This window comes from Esox lucius, chromosome 11 (genome assembly GCF_011004845.1).
Source record: "Esox lucius isolate fEsoLuc1 chromosome 11, fEsoLuc1.pri, whole genome shotgun sequence".
Taxonomy (NCBI): Eukaryota; Metazoa; Chordata; class Actinopteri; order Esociformes; family Esocidae; genus Esox; species Esox lucius.
The window spans coordinates 9278918-9293897 of NC_047579.1; the positions used below are offsets into that span (position 1 = coordinate 9278918).

The following is a 14980-nucleotide window of genomic DNA, read 5'->3' on the forward strand; positions in this document are numbered from 1 at the left end:
CTGTGGGAAGGGGCGCGGTCGGGTAACGCCTCTAGCATAAAGTAATGCTCCAGCAGACTGTTTAGCCGGTGTTGTTTTTCATGGAGATCTCAAACCGATGGGCGGTGGTCGACAAAAAAGCTATTCATTCCCAGTAATGGCACAGTCCAGTTTAAAGGTATGCAGTTAGAGCAGCTGGCAAAACATTGACTTTCCTCGATTTCCCCGTAAGCAAACCGCAAGCAGTTAATGCACCTGCATCAGTCTTTTGCTTACACGTGGATCATTTACCCTATAAAGTGGATCATCCTCAGTGGACACAAGTTATTAATTTGAACTGTTGTGGACTGTAAAATAATTATATTTATATTGTATGAAACACAATCAATGCTTCAGTTATGGCACTCAACAAACGGTTGTTATTATACAGCATTATAAACCAGGTGATTTGAAATCTGAATGCTGACTGGTTGATAGCTGTGTATGTCAGCATTAAGGCGCGAGGGGTCTTGTGAATGGCCAGTAGACCAGGTCAAGAGTAGTTCTTAGACAAGGCATTGTCATCGCGAAGTTTCTGGGCAGTGGGCACAGCGATGAGCCTATTGGCCATGTTTCATAAACCTTCGCGATGCTTTATTGCGCTTATAAACGTTTACCAGTGCAATCAGAGCAGTACATTTTTTTTTGATGTTATAGCCTACCTTGGCATACGGTCTCATATATCACAGCCACATCAGTATTCACGATTCATACCACCCAGTTTACAAGAGATCTTATACCACGGGAATGACATGACAGCTTTTTACTGCTTTAAGTGCGTTGGTGACAGGTTAATAATAACAGTAAGACATCTGGAGCGTTTGTGGTAGACACCGTGGTACATACACCACCTTCCCTTATTGTTTAAATATACCTATTGGAACCACAGAGCACAACGTGAAAACAAAAATCTGTAGAAAGTCTGTTTATTTTTTCAACATGGATCAAACCGCTTGAAAACCATAGCCAGGCAACCCAGTTTACTTCAGATTGTCTGGAAGCTGCACAAAACCCAGCTGTTCCAGTTGAAAATGAGAGCAATAATACAGCCGTTTAAATGAATAGGTAACTTAACATGAATAGGTGTTTGATGTTGGTGAATTCACTGACAACGACTAGTGTGGTCATTAACCGCTAGTGGTCAGTCCCACGGTCAGCTGGACTGATGTTGACCAGGCAGGTGTCCAGACACAGCTTCCTCTAAAACAGCCTATTTACTCAGTGCTAAGGAGAGACAGAGAAAACCATGTTAATAAGTGTTATATAAACAGGGGATACTAGCCTACTGATGAGTCTATACTGCACAGTAGAGTTCTGGTTAAAAGCATTGGACTATATATAGGGATTAGGATGCTATTCAGATGGAGCCTGTGACTTAAATAAAGTACTTAAGTAGAGTCTTGTGTTTCTGTTATAACCTCTGCCGCTCGGTGTGTCAAGTGACGTACCTTGAAGTCCCAAAGGACCATAGATCCATCCAGACCAACACTGCTGTACTTGGTCACGCGGGCTTTATCTCCAGCCACAACACACAGCTGACTGGAGGGAGGGGAGGCAAGGGAAGATGTGCAGAATGGGATGAATAGTCAGGCACAATCACACGTGCACAACCCCCCCCCCCCACACACACACACAATTACACACACACACAATCCCACACACACACACACACACAGTCTCTTCTTACGTGATGCTGTTCTGGTGCAGGCAGCCTAGCTCGTTGATTTCATCGTCGGTGGCTTTTTTGTCCAGGTTACGGAAGTGTTGCATGGCCGACATGCTGCCCTTAGACGTCTGCTTGGGCACGTCCAGCTTTTTGACAAACTCTAGCTTCCCCAGGCCCTTGTAGGAGAACTGGAACGGACAGCAGTCATGGCCCTGAAGGGGAGAAGGTTTAGACATTAGGAACGCCGCATCAATAAGGCACAAGGGGATGTGGTATATGGCCGATATAACACAGCTAAAAGCTGACGCATCGCGGAAGGTCTACACAACAGGTGTGACATTGCATCACTTTGTTTCGCTCTGATTGTGTTGGTAACCAGTTAGTAAGAGCAATACGGTTTGTGGGGGTTTGTGATATATACCAATATACCACGGCTAAGCACTGTGCCCAGGCACTCCGTGATTTGTCATGCCTATGATCAGTTCTAAGTTGTGTTATAGTGGCCATATTCCACACCCCCGTGCCTTATTGCTTATATACCACAGCTAATAGCCAATCAGCATTCAGGATTAAAAACACCCGGTTTATAAGTATGTATAACTGACTGCAAGTTTCACTGGATGAGAACATCCACTAAATTACTAAAATGTTATGTATTGATGTCGCCAACACGTTTGAAAAACTGTACTGATGCTTTTGGTATTTCAAATTTACTCAACACAAGTATATGTTCATGCCAGACTCGAACCTCATTGGTCAGACTTCACAGAGCTAGTTAGTGAATTCTGTGACAAGTTAACTCTGATCATCATTCCCCTTCCTGAGGCAACAATGTGAGATATCATTCAAGAGTTAAGAGTGTTGGGTTCAGGGCTGTCCAGGGTTAAGGGTGTTGGGTTCAGGGCTGTCTAATGTGGAAAGGACGATGTGAGACATCATTCAAGGGTTAAGGGTGTTGGGTTCAGGGCTGTCCAGGGTTAAGAGTGTTGGGTTCAGGGCTGTCCAGGGTCAAGAGTGTTGGGTTCAGGGCTGTCCAGGGTTAAGGGTATTGGGTTCAGGGCTGTCCAGGGTTAAGGGTGTTGGGTTCAGGGCTGTCCAGGGTTAAGGGTGTTGGGTTCAGGGCTGTCCAGGGTTAAGGGTGTTGGGTTCAGGGCTGTCCAGGGTTAAGGTTGTTGGGTTCAGGGCTGTCCAGGGTTAAGGGTGTTGGGTTCAGGGCTGTCCAGGGTTAAGGGTGTTGGGTTCAGGGCTGTCCAGGGTACATATAGAATATGGTGGGTATTTATACAGGGAACTCTTAAGAGGTGGAAATGGACTGACATGTTGAGGAACTATTCTTCTGGTAGATCACAACAAAATGATGAGAGAAAGTAAGAAAAACTACACCTGAATCCATAAGAAATAAACTTTATAATGTTTTTAGCAGGTAGATATACTGATTTTATATCTAATGGTGATAGTAATGGAAGTAGAAGTGATAGTTGTATTGCGTTGTTTTAGATTGCTGAAATGGTAATATTAATACCTTATGTCAAATACATTTATTTTCATTGCTATTCAAAGCTATCATTGTATTCTTGTTATTTCTAATATGTCAATCAGTTATTTATACTACTACTTTCACTATTAATTTTTCTTTTTTTCTCACAAATGTTGTGTTTTTTAACAATATATATTGTAGACGTTCATGCTGTCAGGTCCTGGCTATGCCCCTAGCCATCTCTTGTCTGTCTTGAAATAGAGGCAGCTGTACATTGTTACCTCTAATTGGGGAACCTATATCAGGGGAGTTTGTACAGACCATTGTGTGGATCATTGTTTGTGCTATGTGCCTCAGTTGCGTCTTTGTTTATTTTCTTCTGTTTTGCTGAATTAGAAGAAAATGGATTTGAACCACCACTCTGCGCCTGTGTTTTTCCTGCCAATAAAGCAATTTGAAATAGAAAAATGTAAACAGAGAGAGAGAGATGGGGAGTTAGAGAAGGAAGTGGATTTTCTTCTTACTGCGGCAACGATCTCTGTGGGGCTCACGTAGAGAACGCTCACCAGAGGGAGGCGGTCCGTCGTCAGCTGGGTCACCCTATCGGTCAACAAAAGGCCAGGGGTCAAGCTGTGTGTTAGCCATGTTGACAAACAGGCCGAGTCTATAGAGACGCATTCATATTGAGACCTCAAGTGTTTGCTTACCGTCTGTATAATCAGCAACATTCTGCCAATTCATGTTTGACATGACATTCATATTTTAGTCGTTCGGCAGACTCTTGTCCAGAGAGACTTCTAGTTTGTACATATGTATCTAAAAAGCTAAGTGGGACACTCTTTCCCAGTTGAACTCACTCTCTCCCAGTTGAACTCACTCTCTCCCAGTTGAACTCACTCTCTCCCAGTTGAACTCACTCTCTCCCAGTTGAACTCACTCTCTCCCAGTTGAACTCACTCTCTCCCAGTTGAACTCACTCTTTCCCAGTTGAACTCACTCTTTCCCAGTTGAACTCACTCTTTCCCAGTTGAACTCACTCTCTCCCAGTTGAACTCACTCTCTCCCAGTTGACCTCACTCTCTCCCAGTTGACCTCACTCTCTCCCAGTTGAACTCACTCTCTCCCAGTTGACCTCACTCTCTCCCAGTTGACCTCACTCTCTCCCAGTTGAACTCACTCTCTCCCAGTTGACCTCACTCTCTCCCAGTTGACCTCACTCTCTCCCAGTTGACCTCACTCTCTCCCAGTTGACCTCACTCTCTCCCAGTTGAACTCACTCTTTCCCCTGGGGGGCGTCCACCACGCTGACGCTGCTGTTGTGAGCGACCCAGGCCAGCTGATCGCCGCTGGGGGAGAAGGAGACGCTGTGCACCCAGCCTCCACAGTCCTTGGTCTCCAGGAGCAGCTCCCCAAACGGCATCTTAGCGCCCCACGGCGTCGGGCCTGGCTTATCCTCGATGTCCTTGATGTAGCCTGAGAAGATCCTGGGGGAGTCGGAAACTTTTTAGAAAAGTACGCTGTAGGAGGAGACCGTATGAGCCGACAGAAGACTGATAACATTACCACCCGGTGTCCCTGATAACATTACCACCCGGTGTCCCTGATAACATTACCACCTGGTGTCCCTGATAACATAACCACCCGGTGTCCCTGATAACATTACCACCTGGTGTCCCTGATAACATTACCACCCGGTGTCCCTGATAACATTACCACCTGGTGTCACTGATAACATTACCACCCGGTGTCCCTGATAACATTACCACCCCGTGTCCCTGATAACATTACCACATGGTGTCCCTGATAACATTACCACCCGGTGTCACTGATAACATTACCACATGGTGTCCCTGATAACATTACCACCCGGTGTCCCTGATAACATTACCACCCGGTGTCACTGATAACATTACCACCCGGTGTCCCTGATAAAATTACCACCCGGTGTCCCTGATAACATTACCACCTGGTGTCCCTGATAACATTACCACATGGTGTCCCTGATAACATTACCACCCGGTGTCACTGATAACATTACCACCTGGTGTCACTGATAACATTACCACCCGGTGTCCCTGATAACATTACCACCTGGTGTCCCTGATAACATTACCACATGGTGTCCCTGATAACATTACCACCCCGTGTCCCTGATAACATTACCACATGGTGTCCCTGATAACATTACCACCCGGTGTCACTGATAACATTACCACATGGTGTCCCTGATAACATTACCACCCGGTGTCCCTGATAACATTACCACCCGGTGTCACTGATAACATTACCACATGGTGTCCCTGATAACATTACCACATGGTGTCACTGATAACATTACCACATGGTGTCCCTGATAACATTACCACCCGGTGTCCCTGATAACATTACCACCTGGTGTCCCTGATAACATTACCACATGGTGTCACTGATAACATTACCACCCGGTGTCCCTGATAACATTACCACCCGGTGTCCCTGATAACATTACCACCCCGTGTCCCTGATAACATTACCACATGGTGTCACTGATAACATTACCACCCGGTGTCCCTGATAACATTACCACCCGGTGTCCCTGATAACATTACCACCCAGTGTCCCTGATAACATTACCACCCGGTGTCACTGATAACATTACCACCCGGTGTCACTGATAACATTACCACATGGTGTCCCTGATAACATTACCACCCGGTGTCCCTGTCGGGTCCATTAGCAGAGCATGCCAGTATTGTGGGTTAGATTCTCACGGAGGTAAGATTCTTACCAAATATGACAATTTCTGCACTCAGTACTGGAAGTCGCTCTGAATGAGAACATTTGTTTAATAATGGACAAGTAGCACAACAAGAAGAACAGATTTTCCTGCCCGTTTTGCCTGCCGGGAACATGTCAGAGATCTTATTGCTTGGCTGGAACGAAAACATGCACCCAGGATTGACTGGTTTCTGACCTGCAGTGGAGGTCAGAGGAGCCTGCGGCCAGCAGCACGTTGTTGGGGTGCCAGTCCAGACAGGTCACTGTGGAACGGATGTTCTTCTTGATGTGCTTACTGAGCCACCTGCAAGGGTCAGAGGGTAAACGTCACATGTCAGAGGTGACGTTGCAGGAACGGACGTGGAAGTGAGACCGCGCTGCTCAATTCTCTCTGTTTTTATTTAACCTTTATGTATACAGGTTGTCTCATTGAGATCATTCCCTTTTGCAAGAGAGCCCCGTTCCATTTCACCCTGCAGACAAAACCCCCCAGCTGGTATCTCAGTAGAGTAGAACTGACTTGTGTACCACCATCCGAAAGACGGCTGGGCTCGCTGCACTGCAATGCCGCAGCTAAACTGCCTTTGTATGACAAAACCAGTGGCTCTCATAATGCAAGTGTTGTGGGTTGGATGCATTAAGAAAAAGTCTGAAAGTGTATGTGCTGGAGCATCTGCTAATGCATTTCCAATTTAAATGAACAGTATGTGCAGCCCTTCTGGGTGAGTGTTTTAGTGACTGCCTGACTGACTGACCGTAACTATCTGACTAACTGACCGTAACCATCTGACTGACTGACCGTAACCATCTGACTGACTGACCGTAACCATCTGACTGACTGTAACCATCTGACTGACTGACCGTAACCATCTGACTGACTAGACAAAAGTATCTGACTGACTGACTGCCTGGCCATACCTCTATGACTGACGGGCTGGTTGAATCGGAGTACTGCATATTAGTTATTTCTTAATATAGGTACAGTTTGAATATGAGTACTGCATAAATATGAGTACTGTATGAATGAATATGGTTTGAATATGAGTACTGTATGAATGAGTATGGTTTGAATATGAGTACTGTATGAATGAGTATGGTTTGAATATGAGTACTGTATGAATGAGTATGGTCTGAATATGAGTACTGTATGAATGAGTATGGTCTGAATATGAGTACTGTATGAATGAGTATGGTTTGAATATGAGTACTGTATAAATGAGTATGGTTTGAATATGAGTACTGTATGAATGAGTATGGTTTGAATATGAGTACTGTATGAATGAGTATGGTTTGAATATGAGTACTGTATGAATGAGTATGGTCTGAATATGAGTACTGTATGAATGAGTATGGTTTGAATATGAGTACTGTATGAATGAGTATGGTTTGAATATGAGTACTGTATGAATGAGTATGGTCTGAATATGAGTACTGTATGAATGAGTATGGTTTGAATATGAGTACTGTGTCTCACCAGTCGTTCTCCTTCTCAAAGTAGCAGACAGAGATGAGACGAGCTCCACTGCCCAGGGCAAACTTGTTCTCCAGGGGGGACCATTTGACACAGGTGGCCGCCCGGTTTATCCTCACGAGCACCAGGGTCGGCTTCCACACCTTGTCCTTCAGGGTCCATACGTAGGCATTACGGTCCGACGCACACGTCACGATGCGGTTGGACTCGGGGGCCCAGTCTATGCCTGTGGACACAGGAATGAAGTACGGCTTTTTAGGACAAGGAAGGGATGCAGGAACAGGATGGGATAATGGAGATGTCTTGCTGTTGCCTCTCCAGTGCACCTGCTGTCACTTTCATTTGCACCAAAACAGGTGACACTGATTCACAATCACTTATGCTTCCTAACTGGACAGATTGATATCCCTGAAGTTTAATTGACTTGGTGTTTTACTGTGATGATTACGTGTTCCCATAATATTTTTGAGCAGTGTATTTCTTTTGGAATTTTATGCATTACTGGACAGGAAAGGGTTGAGAGACGGGACAGAGTTTTTACTGAAAGTGGCGTCAGTTGGATTTGAACCCCTGCCGCAGCAGCAGGCCTACATGTGCACTGCAGGTATCGGTCCAGACTGCCGGGCCACTCTGGGCCATCCTGGGCCACTCTGGGCCACCTGGATCTAAAGTACAGACGTGCTCAAATTTGTTGGTACCCCTCCACAAAAAATGAAGAATGCACAGTTTTCCCTCAAATAACTTGAAACTGACAAATTAATTGGCATCCACCATTGTTTATTACATATTTAATAGGAATCAGACTTTGCTTTTTAAATGTTTTATTCAACATAATATTGTAAATAAGAAAACAAATGAAAATGGCATGGACAAAAATGATGGGACCGCTAACCTAATATTCCGTTGCACAACCTTTAGAGGCAATCACTGCAATCAAAGTTTTCTGTAGCTCTCAATGAGACTTCTGCACCTGTTAACAGGTAGTTTGGCCCACTCCTCCTGAGCAAACTGCTCCAGCTGTCTCAGGTTTGATGGGTGCCTTCTCCAGACTGCAAGTTTCAGCTCTTTCCATAGATGTTTGATAGGATTCAGATCAGGACTCATAGAAAGCCAATTCAGAATAGTCCAATGTTTTGTTCTTATCCATTCTTGGGTGCTTTTAGCTGTGTGTTTTGGGTCATTATCCTATTGGAGGACCCATGGCCTGCGACTGAGACCGAGCTTTCTGACACTGGGCAGTACGTTTCGCTCCAGAATGCCTTGATAGTCTTGAGATTTCATTGTGCCCTGCACAGATTCAAGGCACCCTGTGCCAGGCGCAGCAAAGCAGCCCCAAATAATAACCGAGCCTCCTCCATGTTTCACTGTAGGTATGGTGTTCTTTTCTTTGAAAGCTGTGAACATCTTCGTCTGTGAACATAGAGCTGATGTGACTTGCCAAAAACCTCCAGTTTTGACTCCTCTGTCCAAAGGACATTCTCCCAGAAGGATTGTGGCTTGTCAATATGCATTTTAGCAAATTCCAGTCTGGCTTTATGTTTTTCTTTCAAAAGTGGAGTCCTCCTGGGTCTTCTTCCATGGAGCCCGCTTTCGCTCTAAAAGCGACGGATGGTGCGATCAGAAACTGACGTACCTTCACCTTGGAGTTCAGCTTGCATCTCTTTGGCAGTTATCCTTGGTTCTGTTTCTACCATTCGCACTATCCTGCTGTTCAATCTGGGGTCGATTTTCCTCTTGCGGCCGCGCCCAGGGAGGTTGGCTACAGTTTCATGGACCCTAAACTTTTTAATAATATTTGCAACTGTTGTCACAGGGACATCAAGCTGCTTGGAGATGGTCTTGTAGCCTTTACCTTTACCATGCTTGTCTATTATTTTCTTTCTGATCTCCTAAGATAAATCTCTCCTTTGCTTTCTCTGTTCCATGTTCAGTGTGGTGCACACAATGATACCAAACAGCACAATGACAACTTTTCTCCATTTAAATAGGTTGAATGACTGATTACAAGATTGGAGACATGTGTGATACTAATTAAAGAAACTAATTAGTTTGATATATAACTATGATCCAGTTATTTATTATCTTTTTTCTAAGGGGTACCAACAAATGTGTCCAGGCCATTTTAGAATACCTTTGTAGAATAAGCAATAATTCATCTCTTTTCACAGCTTCTTTGCTTTATTCTATGACATACCAAAAGCATGCAAGTATACATGATAAAATAGCTTTCAATTTCATCACTTTTCAGGGGGAATGAAGCATTATTTCAATGAGCTGTAGGGGTACCAACAAATTTGAGCACGTCTGTAGTTCACTGTATTGAACAGTGCTGTTTGGGCTGACTCAATGTGGGTGGGTACCTGTGATTTGTCCACTGTATTGAACAGTGCTGTTTGGGCTGACTCAATGTGGGTGGGTACCTGTGATTCGTCCACTGTATTGAACAGTGCTGTTTGGGCTGACTCAATGTGGGTGGGTACCTGTGATTCGTCCATTGTATTGAACAGTGCTGTTTGGGCTGACTCAATGTGGGTGGGTACCTGTGATTCGTCCACTGTATTGAACAGTGCTGTTTGGGATGACTCAATGTGGGTGGGTACCTGTGATTCGTCCACTGTATTGAACATTGCTGTTTGGGCTGACTCAATGTGGGTGGGTACCTGTGATTCGTCCACTGTGCTCAGTCAGCTCGTGGATCTTGACCCACTCGTTTCCCTTTTTCTCATAGATGATCACAAAACTGTCGTTAGGGCTGACAGCAATCTCTGGTGAGAAAAGACACATCTCAATGTCAGTGCAGTCACGTGATCAACAATATAGATAGCAGTCTCTGGTGAGAGGGAACAGGTTGATGTCACTACAGTAGGTTCATTAACGATAAGTAAAGAAAGTCTCTGGTCAGGACCAACTTTCATCTCTAAGCACACGTACACTTAGCCAGAATGTTAGTTGGTTTAATGGTGTTGCCATGGGAATAGAAATAGAACACACAAAACCTACATAAAGTTGACACACAATTATATAGGCCTATCATTTGTGGTGAGCATATATAATAATCAGACATGAGTAGTGAGTGTAGAACATGTATGGATTGACAGCTGATGACAGTATTTGTAAATGCAGGGAGGTGAGTTTTGCGTGTGCTATAATGCAGCAATTCGGATAACAGTTTGGATGTTACTTGATCTGGTGAGCATAGCGTTTACTGAGCGCCACAGTGCAGGGAAAGTGATTGTTCAGGTGGCAGGATGGTTGGACCATGACTGATCTGTACTGCCCGTCTGCCAGGGGAGAATTTGGGGGGAAATGGGTGTACACAGTAAAAGGATTCACCAGTGATCTTTCCCTGACGAAGGGCCGGTTCTGGGCATATGCAACATAAGTGTTCGCTTAGGGCCCCCCGAATGCTAGTCAATGCAATCATCCCTAGCAGTCCTAACGGCTAGGGGAGAGGAAGCCCCAAACCCCAAAAGGCTAGAGCCGGCACTGCCCTGATTCTTTCTTGGCCTGGAGTCATGATGGATCTTGATGGAGGGCCAGTGGCCACCGATTTGTGTGAACAGTACAATGTGCTGCAGAGGTCAGACGTGAACCAGTGGTGAAGGAAATCCAACCGTACCTGCAACCCTTCAGGAACCAGTTGTCTACAGCTTGTCTATTGTGCTGACTGTGGAGATTTCCTTTACATTTCAGTCGAATTAAGACAAATTGACAACCAGGTGAATTCCTAATTAATCTGTGTCCTTGATTGATCAATGAAGTACAGGGGAGAAATCAGCAGACATTCTGCATTTGTTTTCCAGAGTGACATGAGAAAGAAGGGTAGATCTAACATCTAATATCCAGAAGTTGCAGGTAATGACAGGTAATGACAGGTAACAACAGGTAATGAAGTTAACAACAACAACAGCTAACGACAGCGGTTGCGCACCGAAACGGTTGCTGGATCAAATCCCTGCAGCGACAAGGGAAAAACAATTCCCTGACCAGTAAAACCAAATTGCTCCAGGCTAGCCTTAAAAATGTCTGTGACCCCAGTGTATGGGGCAACTTACACTGATCAGCCATAACATTATGACCACCTGCTTAATATTGTGTAGGTCCCCCTGTTGCCGCTAAAAAAAGCCCAGACCTGTTGAGGCATGGACTCCACTAGACCTCTGAAGGTGTGCTGTGGTATCTGGCACCAAGACGTTAGCTGCAGATCCTTTAACTCCTGTTAGTTGCGAGGTGGATCCTCCATGGATGGGACTTGTTTGTCCAGCACATCCCACAGATGCTCAGTTGGATTGAGATTTTGAGATTTTGAGAATTGAGAATTTGAAGGTTGTTGTGTTCCTCAAACTATTCCTGAAACATTATCCAGCTGAAAGAGGCCAATGCCATCAGGGAATACTGTTGCCATGAAAGGGTGGAACAATGCTCAGGTAGTTGGTATGTGTCAAAGTAACATCCACATGAATGGAAGGACCCAAGGTTTCCCAGTAGAACATTGGCCAAAGCATCACACTGCCTCTGCCGGCTTGCCTTCTTCCCATAGTGCATCCTGGTGCCATGTGATCTCCAGGTTAGCAATGCACACATACCATCCATCCATGTGATGTAAAAGAAACGTGATTCATCAGATCAGACCACCTTCTTCCATTGCTCCGTGGTCCAGTTCTGATGCTCACATGCCCATTGTAGACGCTTTCGGGCAGTGGACAGGGGTCAGCATGGGCACCCTGACTGGTCTGCGGCTACGCAGCCCCATACGCTACAAACGGCAATGCATTATGTGTTCTGACACCTTTCTATCAGTACCAACATTAACTTTTTCAGCAATTTGAGCTACAGTAGTTAGTCTGTTGGATCGGACAACACAGGCCAGCATTCGCTCCCCACATGCATCAGTGAGCCTTGGCCGCCCAAGACCCTGTCGCTGGTTCACCGCTTTTCCTTCCTTGGACTTTTGGTAGGTACTGACCAATGCAGACCAGGAACACCCCAAAAGAGCTATAGTTTTGGAGATGTTCTGACACAGTCGTCTAGCCATCACAATTTGGCACTTTTAAAGTCGTATAGATCCTTACGCTTCCCATTTTTCTTGCTTCTAACACATCAACTTTGAGGACAGAATGTTCACTTGCTGCCTAATATATCCCACCCACTAACAGGTGCCATGATAACAAGATTATCAGTGTTATTCACTTCACCTGTCAGTGGTCATAATGTGATGGCTGATGGGTGTATATATTTATATAGATTATCAGTGTCAGTGGTCATAATGTGATGGCTGATGGGTGTATGTACAATGGAACACAGAATGTCTGAATACAGCCCTTATCCGTGGTATTATTGCCATATAACATAAACCCCTGACATGTCTTAATGCTACTATAAACTAATTTACAAATAAAGTAGAACTGGACAAACAATAATTCTTATTTACTATGGCTTCCAGCCAATCGACATACTGGGTCTGAACCACCCAGATATAATACGCCTTGTACAACATGAGAAACATGGCAAAAATAAGCGCCCATCTAATTATTATTAACATATACATATATTATAAATGCTGATTGACTGACAGCGTTCTATAGTATTGCATCATTGGAAGGAGCAATCCATTTGATGGCCTGATCCGTAACGGCTGTAGACAGACACAAGAATCATATGTAAACCAGTGACATGTCACTGTACATGAAGCAGACGGTTTATCTTGTTTATTGTGTATATTATTATCTGTGTTCTGTCTCGTTCACTAAGGCAATACCAGTCTGAGGCAGGAGCAGCGTCTGATGCACACAGTCTATTACCTACATGGCATCCATTCCCTAAGGCACCACCTTGAAACAGGAGGCCAATAGGGTTTGGTCAAATGTAGGGAATAGGCTGCCATTTGGGACATATTATGGATGTCCTTCCATCTCCAGTACACTTCCTCCGTTGGTAATCACATTCCCTAGATCTAGAAAGGATTTTAATGGAGTTCAGTTAGACAAGGGGGCAGATTAAATGCATCTGTGGAGAGCATTACATGGGCAGTGTCTCTCATAGCAACCTTGTCCCTTCATAGTGCATTGCTTTTGACTGGAGCACTACAGCCTACAGGCTCCTGTTTAAAACAGTGCACTATATAGGGAGTAGGGGGCCGTTCGGGACATTTACTAGGAGCCAGACACAAGACCAGCTAATGGAGGCCTTGCAGCCTGGAAGAGTGCGTGTGCGTGTGTGTGCGGGTGTGTGTGTGTGTGTGTGTGCGCGTGTGAATGCAGGCAGACTGGTTTGTACCACTGCAGGTCTACTTACGCGTCCTGTCCTTATTCCAGGCGTGGCAGGAGAGAGGCTCCAACCCAAAGCTGTACAGAGACATGTCTCAACAAGGCTCACAAAGGATTCTGGGATGTGCCTGGGATCGGAATGTCTTCTTGTTTCTGGAACTCTAAAGTGGAGAAACCAGGAAGAGAGGATGAAAAGAAAGATTAGGTTAGTAGATTGTAGGCTAAGGCTATTAATCTAGGAGTGGTACATTTGCCCCAGAGCAGCCCAAGACCCTTGTGTATTTCAGAGTCCGGATGTATGCTTGAAGTATGTTGTGTTGTCTGGTGTTATTACCAGGCCAGTTTGCCTCAGTGAGTGTTTGCCTAGTTGAGCAATGACTTAAAAACTAAAAGCAGACCTTTATCAGTGTTGACGCATACAGTGAAACACACCTTTCAGATTCATATGATTGCTGTGTTGAGGTAGTTGGATAAACTGTTGGATAAACCTGGCCCACATATGCAAATTGTCAGACCCACACAAAACCATTTGGGTTGTGATTGGAGTCTACCTTCTGCTTTCAGTGTAAAACACACTATGATTGATCCCATAGCAGCAGTAGACTGGTTCCATTGCATTTGTACACCATTGATCTCCATTGCACATAAACACTACCTTCGTCTTCTTTATATGCTCCTACAATCTCAATGTCCTTGATATTTGCTGTTACAATACTTTTAGCCCTGGCTGCCAGGCCCAGTATCTGACAGGGAAGTCAGAGTGCTTTCTTATCACTAAAATACCTCAGAGATCACACACAAACCAACCCGCAAGTCCATGTCATACGAAACAATAAGAAACCCAATTAAAACTCAAAGAAAAGGACAATGTAACCCAAGGCTTCTTCCTCCTACCTTCGCTTCCACAGCAATTATACTAAAAAGAAACAACCCAGACTAACATAGAGAAGGCGGTGGCACTTACCTTTGGAGCTGTCACTGTATTAGGTTACCTCTGTGTGTGAGTGACTGAGTGTGGCTGTGGCAGGGTTGTATTCGCGGACTCTGGGCAGTCGACGCGAATGAAGCAGCGCGAGGGTGGACCGGAGAGGACACCAGCAGAGGAATTAGAGAGAGGGAGGGAAGGAGGGAGGGAGAGAGAGCGAGGAAAGGAGGTGGAAAGAGGGTGTGTCTGTCTATTCAACTCTTGAGCAAGCACCTGAAACTAGTGACAGAAGGAGGAGCTGAACGATAACATGCACACGCTTAGACTGTTTGCCCTCCACACCCGTGGGAGTTGGATGGAGGAGAAAACACATCAGAATAACTCAGAGTCCACCAACTAA

At 45.0% G+C, this 14980-nt stretch overlaps 1 protein-coding gene across 1 annotated transcript; it reads right to left on the bottom strand.

Annotated features, from left to right (window-relative positions):
* Positions 1 to 928: 928 nt before the first annotated feature.
* On the bottom strand, positions 929 to 14769 carry zgc:86896 (uncharacterized protein LOC415190 homolog). Its single transcript, XM_013135740.3, has 10 exons — positions 14620 to 14769; positions 13684 to 13816; positions 10050 to 10154; positions 7393 to 7615; positions 6115 to 6222; positions 4439 to 4645; positions 3686 to 3761; positions 1706 to 1896; positions 1467 to 1557; positions 929 to 1242 (listed from the first exon to the last, which is right to left on the bottom strand). The coding sequence occupies exons 2-10, from the start codon at positions 13745 to 13747 to the stop codon at positions 1237 to 1239; spliced, it is 1071 nt and encodes a 356-aa protein (XP_012991194.1). The 5' UTR covers positions 13748 to 13816; positions 14620 to 14769; the 3' UTR covers positions 929 to 1236.
* Positions 14770 to 14980: the final 211 nt, after the last annotated feature.

Bases quoted from the DNA above. Each gene is read 5' to 3' on its own strand.
- zgc:86896 (XM_013135740.3), bottom strand. From the start codon at position 13,747: ATGTCTCTGTACAGCTTTGGGTTGGAGCCTCTCTCCTGCCACGCCTGG. The intron at 6,223-7,392 runs GTGAGACACAGT...TGACCCTTGCAG, and splicing joins TTTGAGAAGGAGAACGACTG to GTGGCTCAGTAAGCACATCA. The intron at 1,558-1,705 runs GTAAGAAGAGAC...CCCTCCCTCCAG, and splicing joins CTGCACCAGAACAGCATCAC to TCAGCTGTGTGTTGTGGCTG.